The following is a 24,174-nucleotide window of genomic DNA, read 5'->3' as shown; positions in this document are numbered from 1 at the left end:
ATGGATCAAACAATGAATAAAGACACTTTATATGGGCCAAGAACCCATCCAAATTGCAGCTTTGGAATTATAATCCTAAAGGCCAAGGTTAAATCTCTTTAATACAGTCAGCTGAATGCTAAAGAGAAACCTCCTGTGGGCCACAAAGTTGAACCACAAGGCTCAAGAAAAGGAACAAACTCACTTCACTTGGCAAGCTCATGGAAAATATGTTTTGAGTAATTTGGTTTGGATTTCACTCATTGAAATCTTAATGATGCTTTTGTTACCTACAAACTCAAACCAAGTCACTGGCCTCTATAAACTCCATTTCAGTTAAGTCTCTGAGAGTCAGATCCTATCACATTGAAGACCCCATCTTCCATCAACCTCCATCCTTGCTAGTACACATTAACCTAATGTCACTGTTAGATAGAGTCTACATACAGTATGGAATCAGCCCCTTTGGTCCAATCAGTTCATGCTGGCCATAATCCCAAACTAAACTAAGTGCACCTGCCTGCACTTGGTCCCTATCCCCCCAAACATTTCTTATTCATATACTTCTCTAAACCTCTTTTAAATGTTATAACTGGACCCGCATCCATCGCTTCCTCTGGAAGTTCATTCCACACATGAATCACTCTCTGTGTAAAATAACTGCCCCTCTGTATTTTTAAAATCTTTTCCTCTCACCTTAAAAATCTGCTCCCTTAACTTTAAATCCCCCATTCTAGGGAATAGATACCTGCCTTATTTATAGCCCTTGTGATTTTATAAACTTCTATAACGTCACCCCTTAACATCCAATGCTCCAGTGAAAGAGGTCCCAGCCTATCCATCTTCCCATAATTCAAACCCCTCCTTTCCGAGCAACATCCTGGTAAATCTCTGCTGAACCTTCTCCAGCTTAATAATATCATTCCAATAACAGGATACCAGTATTCCAGAAGAGGCCTCACCAATGTCCTGTATAACCTCAACCCAACATCCCGTCTCCTATATTCAAATTGGGACAAAATTACTGCAGTTAATCTGTACTGAAAACAAATGCTGAGGATCACAGAGGGTCAGGCAGCATACATGGAGAGACAGCAAGCTAACGTTTCACGTCTATACGATTCTTCATCAGAGCTGATGTGAAGTATAGGGGGAAAACATTTATGCTATAGTTGTGAGGGGAGTTGAAGTGTAGAGTGCTGGGGGGAGAAAGGATATTGATAGAATAGATTAAGTGATAGGAATGTGAGAATGGCAGAACAATGGTGTGTTTGCCAGACTTGAAAGATTGGACAATCCCATTGGGATGGGGAGAGAGGAGAGAGGACATGGTGACAGAGGATGTAACAAATTGAAGGTGTTGAACTCAATTTAAGTCCAGAAGGCTGTGAAGTGCCTAGGCTGAAGATAAAATGTTATAGAGTCATAGATTCATAGAGATGTACAGCATGGAACAGACCCTTCAGTCCAACTCATCCACGCTGAGCAGATATCAATTTAGTCCCATCTGCTAGCACCTGGTCCTTTTCCGTCCAAACCCTTCCTATTCATATCCCATCCAGATGCCTTTTAAACCTTGCAATTGTACCAGTCTCCACTACTTCCTCTGGCAGCTCATTCCATACATGTACCACCGTCTGCATGAAAAAGTTGCCCTTTAGGTCTCTTTTATATCTTTCCCCTCAAACCTTAAACCTATGCCCTGTAGTTCTGGACACCCCCACCTCAGGGAAAAGACTTGTCTATTTATCCTATCCATGTTCCTCATGATTTTATAACCTTCTATATGATCATCCCTCTGCCTCCGACGCTCCAGGGAAAACAGCTCTAGCCTATTGAACCTCTCCCTACAGCTCAAATCCTCCAACCCTGGCAACATCCTTGTAAATCTTTTCTGAACCCTTTCAAGTTTCACAACATCTTACCGGTAGGAAAGAGACCAGAACTGCATGCAATATCCAACAGTGCCTCACTAATGTCCTGTACAGCTGCAACATGACCTCCCAACTCCTGTACTCAATACTCTGACCAATAAAGGAAAACATACCAAATGCCTCCTTCACTATCCTATCTACCTGTGACTCCACTTTCAAGGACCTATGAACCTGCACTCCAAGGTCTTTTCGTTCAGCAACATTCCCTAGGACCTTACCATTAAGCGCATAAGTCCTGCTGAGATTTGCTTTACCAAAATGCAGTACCTCATATTTATCTAAATGAAACTCCATCTGCCACTTCTCAGCCCATTTGCCCATCTGATCAAGATCTCATTGTAATCTGAGGTAACCCTCTTTGCTGTCCACTACACCTCCAATTTTGGTGTCATCTGCAAACTTACTAACTATACCTCCTATGCTCACATCCAAATCATTTATATAAATGATGAAAAGTAGTGGACCCAGCACCGATCCTTGTGGCACTCCATAAGCCTCCAGTCTGAAAAACAACCCTCCACCACTACCCTCTATCTTCTATCTTTGAGCCATTTCTGTATCCAAACAGCTAGTTCTCCCTGTATTGCATGAAATCTAATCTTGCTAACCAGTCTCCCATGGGGAACCTTGTTGAATGCATTACTGAAGTCCATATAGATCACATCTACTGCTCTGCCCTCATGAATCCTCTTTGTTACTTCAGTTTGCGCTATGATTCACTGGAACACTGGAGCATGCCAAGGGCAGACATGTGGGTATGCCAACAGGATGCTGTGTTAAAATAACCGGTTATGGGAAGGTTGGGGTTGTGCTTGCATACGACAGAGGTGTTCTGCATAGCGGTTACCCAGTCTGCGTTTGTTTCTCCAGTGTAGAGTAAGCTACATTGGGTGCTCAGCAATGAAGACAAGCATGCTAAATGCCTTCGTAATTATCCTGTTTACATGTGATCCAAACTTCAAAGAATTAGGAACCTGAACCCCAAGGTTTCTTTGTTCTACAACATTAATCTCTCCCCTACCCACCAATCCCATCCCAGATCTAACCCTCCAACTCAGCTCTGCCCTCTTGACCTGACCTACCTGTCCATTTTTCTTCCCATCTACCTACTCTACATTTCCCACCAACCTAACATGATCTCCTACCTTTGTCCACCTAATGCTATCCCACCTACCTTTCCTCAACCCCACCCCATTCCCCCTATTCATTTCTTAGCCCCCAGTCCTGATGAAGGGTTATGCCCAAAACATCAACTCTCTTGCTCATCAGATGCTGCCTGACCTGCTGTGCTTTTGCTAGTGTCATGCTTTATTCATTCCAAAATTACCCAAGACGCAACTTTCAATTGTATAAGTCCTGCCCTTTTTTGTTTTACCAAAATGCAATACCTCGCATTTATCCAAATTGAACTCCATCTTCCACTCTTCAGCCCACTGACCCAACTGATCAATATCTCTGTAATCTGAGATATCCTTCTTCACTGTCCACTATACCACCAATCTTAGTGTGATATGCAAATGTACTGACCATGTTTTCTGTATTCTCATCTAAATCAGTTACGTAAATGACAAACAAAAGAAGATCCATCACCGATCCCTGTGGAACACCACTGGTCTCAGACCTCCAGTCTGAAAAGCAACCCTTCACCATCACTCCAGCCATTAAACCAATTTTGTATCCAAATGGCAAGCTCACCCTGAATCCCAGGTGAGGTATTTTTTTCATGGTTTCCAAATATCACTCGCAAGGCCATCACTTATTGTCTGTCTCCAAATGTCCTTTACAATCCTCATCATTGTCTGTGCACACAATTGTCCCATTTGACTTTTGTGACATCCCTACTTCCATTCCTGATGCATTCCAATGTTGCTCTTTGTCACATTAAGGACGTTTGGATTTCATTTGATTCACACTACTGCAGATCCTGGAGTATTTGGAGCATTTTGAACATGGCAAAACCCCACGGTAACTTGCAATTGTTTCAAAACAATTTCTCACTAAACTGTTGAAAACACATCTCAAAAATGTCAGCACCATGAAGAGAGGGAAAACTCTCAAATTACTGACTTACTCAGTGCAGGCAAAAAAACCCTAAACTAATAGTTGCAAATTTTAAGTCATTCATTTCTCTGTGGGATTGATTATACAATTCCACATAGGGCAACGTAATTGCATTGATCAAATCAATCATCTGACTGGCCTGATTGAAGCAACTGCACTGCATGACAATTAGCTAATGAATGTCAACCAGGAAGCAGAAAGTTTTTCTTCAAGGTTTGTGACAACCAATATCACACATCAGAACCCTGAAACGTTACCAACATTACAACTTGCCTTTGTAATTTTTAGAAACATGAGCTTTTGTGAATAAAGTACATTAGATAACTTAAGTTGTCATACCATAAAGGCTACATCCAATTCAGTTTGTTCAAATGACATGTGGTTTGTGTTTATGTCTGCTGTTAATACTCATTTATGTTTGTAGTTAATACTTACTATTTCATTACTTGTTAAACATAGTACCTAAGGTGTTTACCCAGTTCCCAATATACTGTGCATGAAAAGCCTGAGACCATGGCCTTTCTCCATTAGTGGAGAAGGTAAAGTTGCCATAGTCCTACTGGATCTTAGGGCTGCTCTCAAATTGCAGAGAGGGATGACTGGTAGTGAGTCTAACCTGAGGGTTATCACTGCTCAGGTAAGGGGAGAGCTTGAGAAGGAAGGTCCTTCATGGTAAGTTCAGCTGGTGTGGAAATTGAACCAAAGTTATTGGCATCACTCCGTATCACAAACCAGTGATCCAGCTAACATAGCATTACAGCTCCAACAACCAGGTTCTTATTCTTAATGAAGAGGGAGTCTTGCACCATGAGCCCAAGTTTTGGTTTTACCATAGCTATTCCAGTTTTAGCTCACATGCTGCCTCCTCCAAACCATATCACAAATTGCTTCAGTTGATCTAACCTGACGGTGAAGGAGGTAAACGATCAGTCGACCCAATTCCCAAAGAAGGGGGTCTCACTTTTGTCAGGGCTCACTTTGGCCCTCAAGGTCAGTTTGAATCGGTTGCTGATGCACATCAGTCCACATACCAACACGCAGGTTGGAGCAGAATATGGTCAGACTGTGCATGCACAGAGAGATTTAGACCCTGGGCTTGGCACCTGCTCATAACTGCATCTTCCTCATGGACTTAGCGAAAGATTTCACACAACATGACTGGAGAGAGGCATCAGCCCTGTATGACTCCAGATATATCAGGAAGTTGTTTGAAATACCACCCATTGATTGGAACAGCACTACTAAAGTTTGTCTAAAGCACATGGATCCAATTTCAGCAGATTCCAAACTGCATTTTGGCAAGTGTATGGATCATAACTCTCCCTTGTAACCATGTTCTCTTCGTTTAATTGCATATCTACTAATTAATAGACAAATACATAGGCATCCCAGTTAGCTTTCTTTTTGTTTCACCTATTTTTCTCATCAACCTGTTCAGAGATGTCATTACACACATCTGGAGCAGGTGGGACTTGAATCCAGACCCGTCTGTCCAGGGATAGCAACATGACCTCCGTGCTTTCATAGATGGCTCCTTATATTGTCCAATTGTGCTAACTGATACTTTATTAACCATTACCTTTGCAATATATTCCAACAAATATAATCACCCTGTTTATATAATTCAGGACCCGAATGGTCAAAATCCTTCAGGACTGCATTTACACAGAAGTTGTATCTATTGCTGACAATTTCCTTGACAGGATGTTATGCTGGAATTTCCCATAAAGCCTCATTGCCTATGACCTTGATGAACAGAAAAACCAACAGGGCAGGTTAATTAAAGATGGTGTCTATCCCTAACCCTTAAAGGCCACTGATGAATTAACCATTTCTGCTTTCAGTCACTGTTACTGTGAACCGTTTGCTATGTGCCTTTACAGTTCAATGATGATGCAATTTGTTTTTATGAGCTCACGCTCAGTGAATAATGGATAAAAGAGATGGATCTTAAAGAATGCGACAAATAGATTACACAAATTATGGAAAAAAATTGTTAAGCCATCAAAAGAACAAAACTTTTGACATTACTTATCCACTACAAATAACAGCCGAAATATTTTATCATGATTTTTGGTACCATTTGGTCATTGTTTGCTATGTAACTAGACAAAGAGAACTCATCAGGGATATTGCTCATTTTGCTTTTCTGTTCACTTGTTGTTTTCAATTATTATAAGCTTGAAATATGAACAGAAACTTGCTCCGTAGCTCCAGCCAATCCCACTGAAATCACAGTCTTACAAGATACTATCATAAAATAGTTACAATGATATTGTGGAGATGTGTGAATGCACAGGACAAGCGATGGATGAAGTTCTATTTATAACATGGAAACATGACCTCAGCCAAATCTTGTAGGGAGCAAGCAGATTCACTGGGACAATGGTACAAAAAATAGAAACATTTTGTGAGACCTAGAAAGAACTTCAGCTCGGCAGTTAAAACAAATCACAGCTACAGTATTTGGAGAGCAGACAAAAGACAAAAAGATGTTGAACTTTAAGTGTGAAAACGAGGAGTAAATATTCTGATTAACTTCTTTCTCCAAGTATTCACAAGAGGAAACATGAGCAACAGATAGCGAACAAATAAAACTCCATTTAAAAACAATGGTTTTGATACCAATTACCAGATAGTTGTCCCCACTTGTTGAGAGACCATGAATTTGAGAGACATTGGTGATCATTACAGGGAGTCACTGTAGAATCCCTACAGTGTGGAAGCAGGTCATTCGGCCCATCGACTCCATACCGACCCTCCAAAGTGCAACCCATCCACACCCACACTACTACTTTATATTTAATTTGGGTGACCCACATAGCCTTCACATTTCTGGACACTATGGGCAATTTATTATGGCCAATCCACCTAACCTGCATATCTTTGGTCTGTGGGAGGATACCTATGCAGACATGGGAGAATGTGCAAACTCCACACAGAGGGTTGCCCGAGGCTGGAAATGAACCTGGGTCTCTGGCGCAATGGAGACCAGGGAGCTACCTATAGAACATAACCACACTGACAGTGTCCATATACAAAAAGGGGAACAATACAGACATAAGCAGCCACTGACCCACAAATCTCACTGCTATTTGTTGTAATCACAATTATCTCCACAAAAAGAATGTAGTAAATAGCAATTAACGTGGATTCAGAAGGGAAAGATTGTGGCTGGCCATGCAATGTCCTTTACATTTTCCAAGGAAATTGTGGAAATCCCCTTCACAATGTGCTTCTAGACCTTCAAAAGATAACTGACAAAGATATGAGAATTCAGACCAAACTGAGAGAGCAGCATTTGGAGTACTGTGTACAGTTTTGGTCGCTCTGCTATAGGAAAGGTATTATTACATTGGAGAGAGTGCAGGAAAGATTTATTAGGATGGTATCAGGATTGGAGGATTTGAGTTATGGGAAAAGGCTGGGACTTTTTTTCACTGGAGCGTATGAGTTTGAGATGTGACGTTCTAGTGGTTTATAAATTCATGAGGGGCATAGATAATGTGAATAGCAAAGGACATTTCCCTCGGGTTGGGGAGTTCAAACTCAGAGGACAAAATTTTAAGGTGAGAGGAGAAAAAGGGACCAGAGGAGCAACATTTTCACACACAGGGTGGTGCATGTATGGAACGAACTACCAGAGGAGATGGTGGTTGCAGATATAGTTACAACAGTAAAGAATCATTTGGATAGGTACACGAATAGGAAAAGTTTAGAAGGATATGGGCCAAGTGCAGCCAAATTGGACTAATTTAGTTTGGGAAATTTGGTTGGGATGGGCAGGTTGGACCGAAGGGTCTGTTTCCGTCTGTATGACGTTTCAGTCAATTTAAAAGGGTAATTGGTGCAAAACAAGTAAAAAAGAAGTAATATTAGTTTGAGAGATTGTCACTCAGTGATGGGACTGCTACCCTTTCTATTTTACATATTGATTTGTACTTCAAAGTTTAATGAGGTCTGTTTTGCAGATGATATCTAAGCAGGTGGAGTAGTGGCATCAGGAGAGGGATATAATAAATTGTAGAATGAGTTGATGAGAAATGTAAATGGGCACAGTAAGTATGGAGTAAAATTCCTTTGAAAGCAATGAAGCTTGAGACATCAGAACCTTAGTTGGTAGTCAAATAAATGTCATTGCTGATCAGTAATTATCTTGTGAGTAAATGAAAGTCATTGAAATCCTGAGCAAGCTTGACTTTTAGTCCAGGAATACGGAAACAGTTCACAAACATTTCTAAACAACATTACATGATGCCAACTGCAACTAGGTAGAAAAATGCCAGAGAAAATTCATGAACTGGAAGTTTTATATACTCCTTATACTTATCTTAAGCTGCACCAGTTGCATACAAAAATGAGAATAATTTCAAGCTTTTGTGATGAATGTTCACTATCTTCCATAACACAGAGCAAACCCTTCCCTTTCAGTTAAAAAAAATCATGAATTTTATCATCTACATTTCAATGCAGGCATGGTGGAGCATTATGAGTCAGAAACAGAACTAGTAACATTACTGATGCTGACTGCCTTCCAAGGATATAAAAACACTTGTGCACTAAATAATAATGTCAATTTGTCCGTGCCACCTGGTCTGTTCAGTGTACCCAGCATTTTCTGTTTTTGCACCATTTAGAATCTTATTTTCTTTTAAATGTGAGAAATGGGCATCACAGCCAAGGCCAGCATTTGTTACTAATCCCTAATTGCTCTTGAAACTGATTGCCCTCTGAAACAACCTAAAGAATGGTTAAAGAGTCAACTACCTTTTGGTAGGTCTGGAGTCACATGCAGGTCTGACCAGGTGAAGATAGCAGACGTCCTTCCCTGAAGGACATTAGTGACCCAATTGGGTTTTTACAGCAATTGGCAATGGTTTTGGTCACATTCAGCTAGCTTTTTGCTTAAAATTCCAGATCTTACTGAATTTAAGTTACACCATCTGCCGTGGTGGGATTTGAAGCCATGACCTCACAGAATTAACATGAGGCTCTGGATTACCAGCCCTGTGACATGATTATTACCATTGTCTGCCTGATTCAGCTGCTTGATAATCTGAGCTATTAACTTTAACACCAAAGTGGATGGTAGAACATTGCATTGGTTACTGACTCAATCAAATGAAGCATCTGGCGAAATGAGGGTTGAGTTTTTGTTTGAGTGTTGATAGTACATTTTATATGCATAGTAATCCAAACTCAGCATCTGGGAGTGTTGAATGGAATATACAGCATCAAATTAAGGCTGTTGAACAGCCTTAAAAATATAATTGAATTTACTTAACAAACATATTATTCTTGCTTATTTTTCAATATGTTACTGCTGTAATTCTTCTGAAGGGGTTAATGTTGGAAACTACATTAAGCTCCACCCTTAATGTGAGAATATCATACAGTCTTGGTTGGGGAAATTGATAGGATAGCTCTCGATCTCTAAGGGGACAGATATGTCCCCTCAGTTTAGGATGACAATTGGGAGATAATTTATAGACCTAAGTGATGGTTGGCAACATCTTTATTAAACAACAAAAGGAAATTGTGATGTGGAGGTGCCAGTGTTGGTCTGGATTGGACAAGGTTAAAAAAAAATCACATGACATCAGGTTATAGTCCAACAGGTTTATTTGAAAACACAAGCTACCAGGTGAAGAAGGAGCGGGGCTCTGAAAGCTATTGTGCAATTTTTGACTTTGAACATGAAGTTGAGACTTGTTGGATGGCAAACATAAAATGAATTCATCTCATTGTTGCATTTTAACCAGCTAACTATAGATCGAGGGAGATGGTGCTTTATTGGTAATCTCACTTGACCAGTATTCAAAAGTTGAAGGATATGGGTTCAAATCCCTGCACTGCAGCTGATGGAGTTTACATTCAATTCCTAAAACTTGGAAATATAAAACTGGTCTCAGTTTGATAATAGTGGCCATGAAAACTGTTATCAATTGTTGTAAAAAGCCACCTGGCTCACTAATATCCTTTCACTACTACCCTTATCCAGTTTAGGCTGCATGGGACTCCATGCTCTCAACAGTGAGATTGACCTCTGCAGTGGTCCAGAAAACTACACAATTTATGAGTGACCGGAGATAGCCAACAAGTGTTGGCCTTGCCAGCGATGGATACATTTCATGAAAGAATTTGAAAGGAAAACCATGAAGGCAAACTGAAGAGTTTTTAGCCATACAGGTTGCATATGATGCTGGAGAAATACTAACTAATGTATTAAAATTAATCATGTTGACATTTTAAGTCAACGTTTTCCTCTCTTAGAAAACGAGTTTGACTTGCAAGTTTACATAATCTTGCAGATTGCCAAAGTGTAGAAGGAAGGTGACTAAATGCGAACAGATTGTGAAAGAACAAAAGAAGGTTGAGGGGAGAGGGAATGGAATTTTAAACTCAAGAACACATGATGTGTCAGAATGAATTAGCCAAGATAAGCATCAAACACTGCACTTCTATTAAAACCTTACCCTTTCAATTTTTTCATCCAACATCTTAAAGAACTCTTGCTGACTGTCTGAGGTGTGAAGGCTGAAAGAGATATATAAAACAACCATTACTGTAAGAGGGACCACACAATGATAATTATTTAATATATGCTTGCTATTATATTGAGACAAGTACAAGAATTTGCTTTCTCTTCTGTGTACAATAAGCACTTGGGATTGCATGGTTAACTGGTTTATAGAGCGGTGTTATTCTGGATTAGAGTGGTGCTGAACTGCTGTGCTTTTCCAGCACCACTCTAATCCAGAATCTGGTTTCCAGCATCTGCAGTCATTGTTTTTACCTAGAGCGATATTATTGTTCTAGTTCAAGGTGCACAATAAACTCAGATAACAGGGATTGTGAATGATACAGGCATAAAGTGTGTGCGACAATTGAGTGGTTTGTTGCAAATTATTAAATCTCATTAATTCAAGCATTTATGCTCAATTAAAACATTCCAAATACCATCATGCAAATATGCATAAGAAAATTCACACCTTGGACACAAAATTCCTGTGCGACACTCTTGATTCATGGGAAATTATCACCTCTACCATCAGTACCCTATAAGCAGCAATATTTCCTGTCAGTGCTACGCAGTTAAAAATGGCTGCACACTTGCATTGTGTCTGGTATAAAGTCAAAAACTACCAATTGCACAGCAGAAACCTTTTTTCATACAGTCAGAACAGAGACAACAGAAAAAAAAATCACATCCCATCATTAGACTTCACTGCAAGTGAAGTGGCAGCACCTCTTTTTACATCAAGTTTCCCATTGGGGAATTAATTAATCATCAAAATAGTCAGAATGTGTGATTGATCCAAAGTGGACACTCGGCTAAGAACACTGTGCATATGTGGAAGGACAGAGAATAGAAAGGAGGCAGGGTGTGTACATTTTGAGAAAACACTTATGGTGCATCTACCCAGATCACCTTTTATGACTTGTACAGCACAGAAAGCCATGCTCAATAAACGTACAAGTGAATAAGCACAGTATCTAAGTCATCAGAGTTATGTGCTCGGGGAACAGGGATGGGGCTCGACGGAGGATGTTGGATTAGACAGCGGCTGACGGCAGTGAAAAGGGCCCGGCACTTGACTCATGGTGGCGGTAGTAAGTCAGCTGCATTACCAGCGGTGGTGTCGGTGGGCCCTGTGCAGGACACAGGGCAGTGGCAGCGAGGCAGCAGTTAGCCCCAGACCCAAAGCAGGTTGGAGGAGCCTGTGAAGCGCCAGTGGAACTGGTGGAGGCAATGGTTGTTGTGAGCCATAACAAGAATGAAATGTGAAAATTAACTCTTGTTTTAAGTTTTGGTTTTGTATTCTATTCCTGCTTTAATTTCTGTGTTTCATGATGTCAGCAGACAGTGGCAACACTAAACACTTTTCACTGTATTTGTAATACACTTGACGATAAATAAATCTAATTGAATCCGCTCTGATCTTGTTTCATTCTACTCAATACTCCAGTCAGGGCTGGGGCAAGGAAGACAACTAGAATAAAGTTAAACTACAGCATTTACATAGAGCTTGATGACAAATGCCTTGTGTCTGTATACAACCTTCTATCTTTCTTCAGTGAATTAACTATATCAGTATATCTCACTTAAACTGTTCACAATAATAATTTTAAAAGGAACAAGACCTTCCATGATAATGTTACCAAATCAATGACTACGACACAGCTGAGAGTGTAAATTTTGCTGCACATAATTTTATCTTATCCTCAATGCATATCTTTATGCACATCCTTCTTAAGCTTGAAAATATGTTTAGTCAAATGCAATTAACAGATGCAACACTGGTGCAAGAGATCAAGTGGATATAGTATAGATCAAACATGGTATAATCTTTTCATCATTTCAAACTAGTTAGTTGAACATCTGTATCATTTTTGCAACATTATTCATTTGAAATTCATGAGACTAGCAGCTGACTAGACCTTGACAAGCTACCTGGATAATATACACTCCCTCTTTTAGATGAAAGAAGCCCTTTTCTTCATTTATTTTCACTTTGGAGACATACACATTGTCTGTATGCACACCTTTGCCACTGCCCTTGGACCATCAGTGACTAAATTTACGGATGCATATTACAAGGATGGTGTGCAGGTGTCTTGTAGATAGTGGAAGTCACTTAACTTTAAAGGACACGATGATCTGATACTGGTGTATTGCAAATCTGCACAATCTTCAGATTACTACACCAGTGCCATTTCCTCAGGGCCACCAGCCTCTTGTTTGACTTTGTAACATTTGTCAAAGCATTGTGTACAGGCTAATCAAAATAAGACAGAATTAGTTCATTGCATCCTATGATTGCTGCAATGTGTCCAAGACAGATCTGATGAACTTTAAGAGGAAGTATAAGTATGCAGTGTTGTGGATAAACAACACCTGATGTTGACATGCTAATGTACAATATCGTGTTGCTTTGAAAGGAAACTCGACACTGAAGAAAAGCAGATATTAATAACGCGGCAAGTATGTTAAGTGTACTTCAAATTGGTCAGCATTTGGAAAAGATAAATTGACATCTCAGGTGGAGAAGGTTGATAAAATAGTCCAGAATCCTGTGAAAGGTCACCATTCATTTGAACGGTCATCACTTCTGTGATGTAGGAATCATGGCAGTACATTTGTGCACAGGAAGCTCCCAAAAACAGCAAAACAATGATGATCAATTTGTTTTGTTTTGTGAAATTGATTGAGGGATAAACATTGGCCAGGAACAATTTTCCCTGCTCTCTTTTAAAATAGTGCCGCAGGATCTTTTAGACTCATCCAAGGCAGCAAATATGGCCTCTGTTTAAAGTCTCAAAGAAGACAACACCTTGAACAGTGCTGCACTCCCTCAGTACTGCGCTAGAGTTTCAACCTCATGTATTGGAAAGAGACTTGTATCTCAAACCTATTGGCTCAAAGGCAAGAGTGCTCTCATCTGGGTCAAGGCTAACATGGTGTGAGCAATTAGGAGAAATTGAGGACTGCAGATACTGGAGAACAGAGTCAAGCGTGTGGTACTGGAAAAGCATAGCCAGTCAGGCAGCATACAAGGAGCAGGAGAATCCATGTTTCAGGCATAAGCCTTTAAGCAGGATTGAGGCTTGTGGGTCAGGGATGACAGAAGGTAATTCGGAAAGCGATAGGTGGATGAAGGTGAGGGAGAAGGTGATAGGTCAGAGAGGGCAGTGATGGACGGGTCCGGAGGGCGGTGCCGAGTTGGAGACTTGGGACTGGGGGCGGGGGAAGAGAGAGGGGAAATGAGGAAGCTGTTGAAATCCACATTTATCCAATGTGGTTGCAGGGTTCCAAGGCAGGATATGAGGTGTTCCCTCTCCAGGTGTTGTGTGGTAACGGTTTGGCAGTGGAGGAGGACCAGGACCTGTAAGTCCTTGATGGAGTGGGAGGGGGAGTTGAAATGTTCAGCCACGGGGTGGTGGGGTTGGTGGGTGTGGGTACCCCAGAGATGTTCTCAGAAATGATCCACAAGAAGGCATCCTGTCTCCCCGATGTAGAGGAGACCACATCGGGTGCAACGGATGGAGTAGACGACATTAGGAGAGGTGTAGGTGAATTTCTGATGAATGTAGGCCTTAAACAGAGGTGAGGGGAGTGGTGTGGGTGCAGGTTTTGCACTTCCTGCTGTGGCACGGAAGGGTGCCAGGAGAGGAGCGTGGGCTGGTGGGAGGCGTGGACCTGACAAGGGAGTCGCGGAGAGAATGGTCTTTTCGGAATGCTGATAGGGGTGTGGAGGGAAATATATCTCTGATGGTGTGGTCCGTTTGGAGGTAGCGGAAGTGGCTGAGGATGGTGCGTTGTATGCGGACATTGGTGGGGTGGAAGGTGAGGACCGGGTGTTCTGTCCTTGTTGCATTGGGAGGGGTGGGGTTTCAAGGGTGGTGGTGCGTGAAGTGGGAATGAAAGTTCCGATCATGGAAGAAGGAGGCCATCTGGGATTTTCTGAGATGGAACTGGTCATCCTGGGAACAGATGCGGTGGAGGCGGAGAAATTGGGAATAAGGGATGGCAATTTTACAGGAGGTAGGGTGGGAGAAAGTGTGATCTAGGTAGCTGTGGATGTCAGTGGGCTTGTAGTATATGTCTGTGGTTAGTCGGTTGTCAGAGATGGTGATGGTGAGGTCCAGGAAGGGGAGAAAGGCTGCTGAGATGGTCCAGGTGAATTTGAAGTTGAGGTGGAAGGTGTTGGTAAAGTTGATGAACTGTTGATGGTGTGAGCAATCCAGTATTTTGAACTAGAAAGTTTACAGGAGAGAAATATACACTTCATAAAATAAACTGAAGTGCTAACAACAAATCTTACACCAAATACAAGGCTGAGATTTTAATCAGTTCTAAACGCTTCTGTGGAAGACCGAGTGAACTGGGCATACAGGATGAAGAGAAGTTTGGAAGGAGATCTGATAGAAGCATTCAAAAATCAGGAGGAGTCTGGACAGAGTAGACAGGGTAAAAACCTTTTTCCACTATTGGACGGATTAAGAATGAGTGTGGCACAGAGTTAAGGCAATTAGCAACGCAGGCGCAAGGAGAAACTTTACACAATGCTTAAGATATGGATTGTGATGTCAGAGAGCACAGTGGAGGCAAGAGGGAAATGGAATACTATTTGGAAAAGGAAAATGGGCAGGGTTACAGGGAGCAGGCAAGGGAATGAGATTAAGTGAACTGCTTACTTGGAAAGCTGGTTCAGACACGACAGGTGAAATGGAAGATAATGTGGCAAGTATGAGGCTGTGCACTTTAACAGGAAGAACTAAGAAGCTGAATATTATTTACACAGAGAAGGACGGCAGAAGGCTGCAGTACAGAAGGATTTGGGAGTCCATGTGCATAAATCATAAAAAGCTGGCATACAAGTCCATCAAGTAATAGGGAAGGCAGATGGAATATTAGCCTCTATTTCAAATGGAATGGAGTATTAAAAATAAGGAAGCTTGCTGAAATTATACAAGACACTAGTTAAACCACATCTGGCAAACTGGACAGTTTCAGTCCCCTTATTCAAGGCAAGATATACTGACGTTGGAGGCAATCCTGATAATGTTCACTTGGTCCGTCCTGAGTATGAGGGAGTTTTCCAAGGGAGAGAGGCAGAATAGGTTGTACGTGTATTCATTGGAGTTTATAAGAAAGTTTTATTCAAACAAGTGAGACTCTTAGGGGCTTGGCAATGTACATGCTGAGAGATATTTAGCCTTTATGGGAGAGTCTCACACCAGAGGGCACAATTTCAGAGTAAGGGATCACTCATTCGAAACAGCAATGAGAAAGAATTTATTCTGTCAAAGGGTAGTTAATCTGTGCAATTCTTTACTGCAGAGAGCTGTCAAGAGAGGGTCATTAAGTAAATTCAGGGCTGAGGTAAACAGATTTTTAAATCAGTGAGTAAAGTCAGGGTTACGGGTATAAGGCAAAGTGGAGTTGATGATTATCAGATCAGCCATGATCTCACTGAACAGTGGAGCAGATGCTGAATGATGTACTTCTGCTCCTATGTTTTATGGTCTTATGATCGACGCTGTTACAATTCTGTGCGAGATTATAAGAAAAATGAAACGCAGCCACAATAGTTACTATAAGTTACAGAAGTATTTTTATGTAATTGAAATTGCTTAGGGGTACCTTTTTTTTACAACCAGAAATTGCTACCTTTTTGCCCAATTAAGGACAGTTACATAACAGTGTGCAAATTCTGAAATTTGCTTTCCGGAGAATGGGAGGTGACTCTACACACAACATGTGGATTGAGATTCTATGACCAGGTTGGGTGACCAACTGAATCTGGCAGAGGTCTGGGGATTGAGAAGATGGGAAGTGGGAAGTAACTGCAAAATATTGACACCTCAACTGGGAACTGGACATTAGCATTTCTAGCATATATGATAAATTGGTAGCTACACAGCTTGGCATACAAGAATACACCCTTCCCTTTGGTTGCTCGGCAAGCCTTTCCTTAACTCTCCAAGTTACCCTGGGAGGAAGACCCTTAGAGCTAAAAAGAAAATTGTTACTTTCACAAATCATGAAATTGTTTTCAGGCAGATTGGATACTTTCTACTTTAAGACAGCAAAATCTAGCTGTCAGATTAATCAAAGGTGGTACAAGCTAATTAAATAAACAGTTTGTATGACAACTTAATTTTTCTTATTGCTCATCGATGTTGTGCTCAGAGCTATCCTAGCTGCCAGTCTGGCAATATCTTTGCGGTGAGGTGAAATCTCATGAGTGATTAGCAACAACTTTATTGAACATTACTATATATAGAGCCTGGTAATAGGCAACATTTTACTTGGAGCCCCACAGATCCAGGCTCAAGTTTCATGTGATCTAACACAGCTTCTTTCCTACAGGCTCAGTAGTTAAAGCTAGAGTATAGAAAAAATTTCCTACATACTACATTCTTTATTCACACCCTTATTTTTCAAAACACACCCTACCTTCTCCTAATTTCTTCTTCTGATATCTCTGTGGTTTTCTAATTCTAACCTCTTGAGAATTCAGCATTGATGGTTGTGCCTATTTCTCTCTTGATCATAAGACCTAGAATTTCTTCAGAAAACTCCCTGCCCTTCTATCTATCTCTTGTCTTAAGGGACTCCTTCAGATCATCTTTGATCAAGTGACTTTCTAATATCCCTTTATACAGCTCAGTGTTAAATTCCATTTAATAACTCTCCTCTGAAGAGCACTCGAATATTTTACTCTGTTAAATATGCTAGAAAAATGCAAGCTGGTCTTGTTAAATCTTTTGCTGATCAAATCGATAGACACTGGCACTGGGGAGTTGAAACAATCCAAAATGCTCCTGGTACGTGTACGTACACATACAGTCAAATTGGTACAAAGTGAATGTTGCCTTTGCAAACCAACGCCACCAGCATTTCTTGGAATTTCTTTTGAATAAAACAAGACTAATTTAGTGTCTAATCCAGCCACATTATTAGCTGTATTCATATTTGGGCTTATATAAGAGAAAGTGAGGACTGCAGATGCAGGAGATCATAGATGCTGGAAAAGCACAGCCAGTCAAGCAGCATCCGAGGGCAAGATCCTGATGAAGAGTCTATGCTTGAAATGTCAATTCGCCTGCTCCTCGGACGCTGCCTGACCGGCTGTGCTTTTCCAGCAACACACTCTGACTTTGGGCTCGTATCGTCAGGATAGAGTTTACTGTTGCATCAGTGTACCATCAGATAAGCACTCAAATTTCTATCATTGTTTTAAGACTGATCCTCATGGGATTTAACACAATTATATGGATCTTGTTTTTATTCATGAAGTTAGGATTCCACATTACTTATCAAATTTCTCAAACACCTCTACGTGCTTTTTCATAAAACTGATTATTGTTATTAAATAGGCAAACCCAGCAGCAATTTTGCACGTAGCAGGCATATACAAACAGAAATTGGCAAACGCACCAAAATTCCCTTCTTTCATTTAAGTATCATAGGATTTTTAACATGCACCCAAACCATTGAACAAGCAGATATGATCTTGGTTTAACAATTCATCCAAAGGGGAAAAGAACTCGCTTTCAGTACCAATCTGGACAGCCACTGTTGATTCAAATACTGGGAATCAAGCATTCAACCTTTAACTTTGTGTTATTAGGTGTGTGTACATACAATTCAGTTCCATAATGTGACTGGATGTGATTTTTGGAGTGGAGATGTTTGAGATGTAATATGTAAAGTTGTAAAATACAAGACTCCAATTCTGTCCAGACCATGAGTTATAACAAGCTACATATAGGTTTAGAATGATTTCCACTTCCTTGTATTCCAGTCTTCTACATGTGTCTACTCTTGTCAGTATCAAAAGCGTGGAGAGATAAGCTAGAGGAGGGTGGGGGTGGGGAGAGAGTGGCATAGAGTACAATAGGTCAGTGGGGAAGGAGATGAAGGTGATAGGTCAGGGAGGAGAGGGTGGAGTGGATAGGTGGAAAAGGAGCTGGGCAGGTCAGACAAGTCCGGACAGGTCAGGGGATCGAGTTGCTGGAGGTTAGAAGCTAGGATGAGGTGGGGGAATCCCTAGTTTCTCTTAACCTGTGGCATGCCAGAACATTTCAGTGGGACACTGCTGTGGGTCAGGAGACACACACAGGCCAGACCAGGTAAGGATGGCAGATTTCCTCACCTGAAGGTCTTTAATGGATTAAATATGTTCTTACAAGACTCAATGGTAGTTTCACAGCACCGTACCTGAGACCAGCATTAAATTCCAGATTTATTATTCATTGAATTTAAACTCATCAACTCCTATGGTCGAATTTGAACCAATGTCCTCAAAGCATTAATCTTATCTTCTGCATTACAAATCCAGTGGCATCCCCACCTCTCCTTTAATAGTCAAAATGCACACATTGCAATCAATAATGTGATAATGACCAGCTATTCTGTTAAAAACTGATGCTTGGTGAGTAATAAATATTGATCAGGTCGCTTGACAAAATAATGAATTATTTTGAACAGCGTCATGAGATTTTTTTGTTAACATTCACCATGGAGAGAGAGTGTATCATCGGAATGACAATACCTCTATAAGTGCACCATTCCCTCATATGACAATGCATTGGTGTAGCGGCGCTCTGAAAGCTTGTACTTCCAAATAAACCTGTTGGACTATAGCCTGGTGTGAGTGATTTTTAACTTTGTCCACCCCAGTCCAACACCAGCACCTTCACATCTTGGTGTAGAAAGATTACTTCACCAAGAGAGGGATTTGAACCTCAAAACTTCTGACTGAGAAGCAAGACTCTTACTGCTTAGTGAAGACTGACACATTGAAGAGGAGAAATGGGTTCTGCCTTCATTATGATCAATGTCAAAGAGAATCAAAATTCAGTAAGCCTGAACTTGTAAATGCTCCTTGTCAAAGCAATGAATTTATGCATATCTGCATGTGACATTGTATTAACTATTGCCATTTACCATATTTGTACTTAAAGACATTTCTCATAAAAATATTGTGCTCAGTATTCAGAGGCTGGGAATATTCAGCAAATTTCAGATGAAGTAAAGCATGACTGCAGATAAAACAATTGGGTTTGGATTTTATTTTGCAAGCTTACACTCTTGAACACAGTGTTAACTGCTCAGAATTCATTGTGTAGTATTGTGGGACTTAGGTTCTAATGGGACTGAGTGTTAGATGTGGATTAAAGGTGAAACAGCATATAATATTTTATTCAATTACTTCCATATAAAATGATTTCAGACAAAGGAGAAAACAAAAAAAATACTGCACATGAGCCTGTGGTCGAATGTTTCTGTGTCTGTACAGATTGGAATAGATAGTCTCTTCCTGGTATAAGCAGCAATTTTCTCTATGCCTGTTCTTACTGGGGTAAGTCTCTGACAGAGGTCCAGAACCAGTTTAGTGGTATGAAGTTTCCATAATCACCATAGCAGACTAGACATTGACTACAGTTTTGCTCGAACTGCTTGATGCCACAGCCAGGTGGCCCTGACAGGACCCAAAATAATCATCAATGAGCAATTTATTCCTAGAGAAGTGCTGCTTAATAGTATTGTTGATATCTTCCGTCACTCCCTCAAATGCACAAAAAATCCTTTAAAATGTCCTAATAAAAAGTACAGAAGGAGGAACTTTATTCTTATTAAACTACTACCAATATACAGCCATCTGTCCATGACATTCATTGTCATTGCCAAATCCCTCATTATCAATATCTTGGGAGATACTAATGACCAGAAGCTGAACTGGAACAACACTATTAATATTGTGACTACAAGAGCAGATCAGACGGTTGGAATTCTGCAGTGAGCAGTATAAAATATTTCAAATTCACTTATGTTCCTGAGGTCACCAGGGTTTCTCTCTGTTCTCTGCAACTCCGTCTAAATGTTTTGTTATTCTACATCCATGATTCGTTTTAATGCAATGTTGATGTGAATATTTTCTAAATCTTGCTGAACATGGACGCTCAGTATGGCTACAGGACTTGCAGCTATACACGTACAGTGTTAATATTCATCTCACTGACAGGACCTGTAAGCTCAATTTTCAAATGAACTAAAACTCCTGACATATAGCTTCTTTCATACATCTGCGCACTCTAATCACACAGGTACCCAATGCTAGACAATGATTCACAAGTAACAGCTGAGAAATAGTGATTCTACTATTTTCTATCATTAATATCAATGTTAGTGGTCCAGAGGGAATTATACATCAGGGAGAATTATATATTTTCTCATTTTAATAACTAAATACCCAACCAAAATCTCATCAGTTTGCTAACTAGAGGAACGAGTGCACAGGGAAACAAACGATACTTGCTGGGAGCAATTTATCCTTAAGTTACATTTTTCAAAACATTTATGTCAGATTTCAATGTAATTTGCATTTACATCTTTTTTTATTCACTAGCGGGACATGCATATCACTGGCTGGCCAACATTTATTGCCTGTCCCTAGTTGCCTTTCAATGGAGTGACTTGCTTGGCCATTTTAGATAGTTGCTGTGGGGCCGGAGTCACATGTAGGCCAGACCTGGTGGGGATGGCAGATTTCCTTCCCTGGAGGACATTAGTGAACCAGATGGGTTTTTCCTGACAATCCACAATGGTTTCATGGTCATCAGCAGATTTGTAATTCCAGATAATTACTGAAATCAAATTCCACCATCTCCCGTGGCAAGATTTGAACCGAGGTCCCCAGAACATTACCTGAGTTTCTGGATTTATGGTTTAGCGATAAAACCACTAGGCTATTGCCTCCCCTTTATGAAGGAAGATTCTACTTGAACAAATTCCATTTTTATTTGTTAGGGTTAGGATACAAATGCTAAATATAACTCAGTACAGTTGTAATGATATTCTGGATTAGTGGTGCTGGAAGAGCACAGCAGTTCAGGCCGCACCCGAGGAGTAGTAAAATCGACGTTTCGGGCAAAAGCCCTTCATCAGGAATACAGGCAGAGAGGTGGGGAGAAAGTAGCATAGAGTACAATAGGTGAGTGGGGAGGGGATGAACGTGATAGGTCAGGGGGTTGGGAGAGGGTGGAGTGGATAGGTGGAAAAGAAGATAGGCAGGTAGGACAAGTCATGGGGACAGAGCTGAGCTGGAAGTTGGGAACTGCGATGAGGTGGGGGAAGGGGAAATGAGGAAACTGTTGAAGTCCACATTGATGCCCTGGGGTTGAAGTATTCCGAGGCGGAAGAGGAGGCGTTCTTCCTCCAGGCGTCTGGTGGTGAGGGAGCGGCGGTGAAGGAGGCCAGGATCTCCATGTCCTCGGCAGAGTGGGAGGGAGAGTTGAAATATTGGGCCACAGGGCAGTGTGGTTGATTGGTGCAGGTGTCCCAGAGATGTTCCCTAAAGCGCTCTGCGAGGAGGCGCCCAGTCTCCCCAATGTAGAGGAGCAACGGATACAATAAATGATATTGGTGGATGTGCAGGTAAAACTTTGAAGCGTGTGGAAGGCTCCTTTAGGGCCTTGGATGGAGGTGAGGGAGGAGGTGTGGGCCCAGGTATTGCAATTCCTGTGGTGGCAGGGTAAGGTGCCAGGATGGGAGGGTGGGTTGGAGGGGAGCATGGACCTGACCAGGTAGTCACGGAGGGAACGGTCTTTGCGGAAGGCGGAAAGGGATGGGGAGGGAAATATATCCCTGCTGGTGGGGTCTGTTTGGAGGTGGCGGAAATGTCGGCGGATGATTTGGTTTATGCGAAGGTTGGTAGGGTGGAAGGTGAGCACCAGGGGCGTTCTGTTCTTCTTACGGTTGGAGGGGCGGGGTCTGAGGGCAATGCAGATGCCTTTTAAATGTTGCAATTGTACCAGCCTCCACCACATCCTCTGGCAGCTTGTGCCATTAATGCACCACCCTCTGCGTGAAAACGTTATCCCTTAGGCCACATTTAAATCATTCCCCCCTCACATTAAACCTATGCCCTCTAATTTTGGACGCTCCTACCCTGGGATAAAGATTTTGGCTATTCACCCTATCCATGCCCCTCATGATTTTATAAACCTTGATAAAGGTCAGCCTCCATTTTCCAGGGAAAAAACACACTAGCCTATTCAGCCTCACCTTATAACTCAAACTTTCTAATCTCAGCAACATATGGTCCACTTGTGGACATCTCCTCTGGCCTGCCCTGAAGAGACTGAAGGCTGCCCAGATTTTCCACGGAAGGTTGAAATCTGTGATTGTATCTCTCAGGTTAGTTACCAGATTGCAGTTGGTGACGTTCAACCAAGACATGCTTCATCAAGAGACAGAGGTGTTATCAGTGTATATAATGCAGAGTGTGATTCAGTAGGGTCTACAGAATTTCAGCTGAGCAACTTTATTCTTAAGACCCTGTATCAATGGGAGTGCTTCATTAGCTATTAGCTGGTGATGTTCTTTCAGGACAATGTTTTCTCTGCAGACATCAAGAAGTTCAATCTCTGACAAAAGGAAGCCATCTCAAGCAGTATGGGCCTTGATATCCCAGAAACAATCCTTCTGGTGTTCTGGAAACGAACAGTTCATTGATGTTTGTGGGACCAAAATGGACAAGGTGCCACACTGTCCATTAGCAGTCACTGCACTGCAATTAATTCATTACATTTGAAGGATGGAAACTTTATTCTTATTCATTCACGAGAAGTGATGTCACCAACATTTATTGGAATGTTGATATGTTTCCAGGCCAGGATAGTCCATAACTAAGAGGAAAATTTGCAGGTGATGTTCCCATGTGTCTGCTGCCCTTATCCTTCTATGTCGTTATGGCATTCATCCTGTGTGGAAGGTACACCGTCTGTCACTGTGCATCAGTCTGAGAGGGACTGAATGCAGAAGGTGGAGGGAATAATAGCGGATGTAGTGTGAACCAAACAGACTGCTTTGCTTTGGATGGTGTTGAGCTTCTGCAGTATTGTTGGAGCTTCACATGGAAAAAAATCACCAACATTCCTGATTTTTGCCTTGGAGGTGTTTGACATGCTTTGGGCAGTCAATTTGTGAGTTGGCCCCTGCAGAAGTCCTAGGGTCAGACTTGCTCTTATAGTAGCAGTATTTATGTGGTTAGTCCCATTCAGTTTCTGGTCAATGGTACCTCCAAAGATGTTGGTAGTGGGATTTCAGCAGTGCCATTGAGAGATGGCTGTATTCTCTCTTCTTATTGATGCGCATTGTCTACCAGTCGTGTGGTGCATATCTAACTTGCCACTTGTCAGTCCAAGCTTGAATGCTCCCTGGGTCTTGATGCATATAGATGTGGGTTATTTCCATATCTGTGAGGAGTCACTGAACATGGTGCAATCATCCCCACTTCTGACCTTATGACTAAGTGAAGGTCATTGATAAAGCAGCTGAAGGTGGTTGCACCTAGGATACTAACCTGTGGAACTTCCTGCAGTGATATCCTGGGACTGAGGTAATTTATAATTAGAGCACACAAACAAGCCCTTCAGTCTAACTTGTCTGCACCGATCAGATCTCCTAAACTGATCTTGTCCCATTTGCCAGCATTTGGCCTATTTCCCTCTGAACCGTTCTACATTTGCTCGCTGAATCTCAACCTGTGCTACAAATCTTCTCAAAAATCGCCCTTTCTATTCATGTACCCATGCAGATGCTTTTTAATTGTTGTAATTGTGCCAGCTTCCACCACTTCCTCTGGCAGCTCATTCCTTACACGCACCTCCCTCTGTGTGATGA

General features: G+C 41.4%; 1 protein-coding gene across 4 annotated transcripts in view; it reads right to left on the bottom strand.

Moving 5' to 3' along the window:
- The window catches only part of LOC148149184 (uncharacterized protein C1orf21-like), a 194,498-nt gene that overhangs the window by 1,510 nt on the left and 168,814 nt on the right, over window positions 1-24,174 (bottom strand). For all 4 annotated transcript variants that reach the window (XM_087990895.1, XM_087990892.1, XM_087990893.1 and 1 more), the window contains one exon: window positions 10,451-10,511. In XM_087990895.1, coding sequence (XP_087847021.1) covers window positions 10,451-10,511 — 61 coding nt within the window. The remainder of the gene's footprint in view (window positions 1-10,450; window positions 10,512-24,174) is intronic.

Source organism: Chiloscyllium plagiosum, unplaced genomic scaffold (genome assembly GCF_037043375.1).
Source record: "Chiloscyllium plagiosum isolate Xiang-an unplaced genomic scaffold, Cpla_swu_hap1 HiC_scaffold_9, whole genome shotgun sequence".
Taxonomy (NCBI): Eukaryota; Metazoa; Chordata; class Chondrichthyes; order Orectolobiformes; family Hemiscylliidae; genus Chiloscyllium; species Chiloscyllium plagiosum.
The sequence above is the reverse complement of the archived record's forward strand: the minus strand, read 5'-3'. Positions and strand labels throughout refer to the sequence as shown.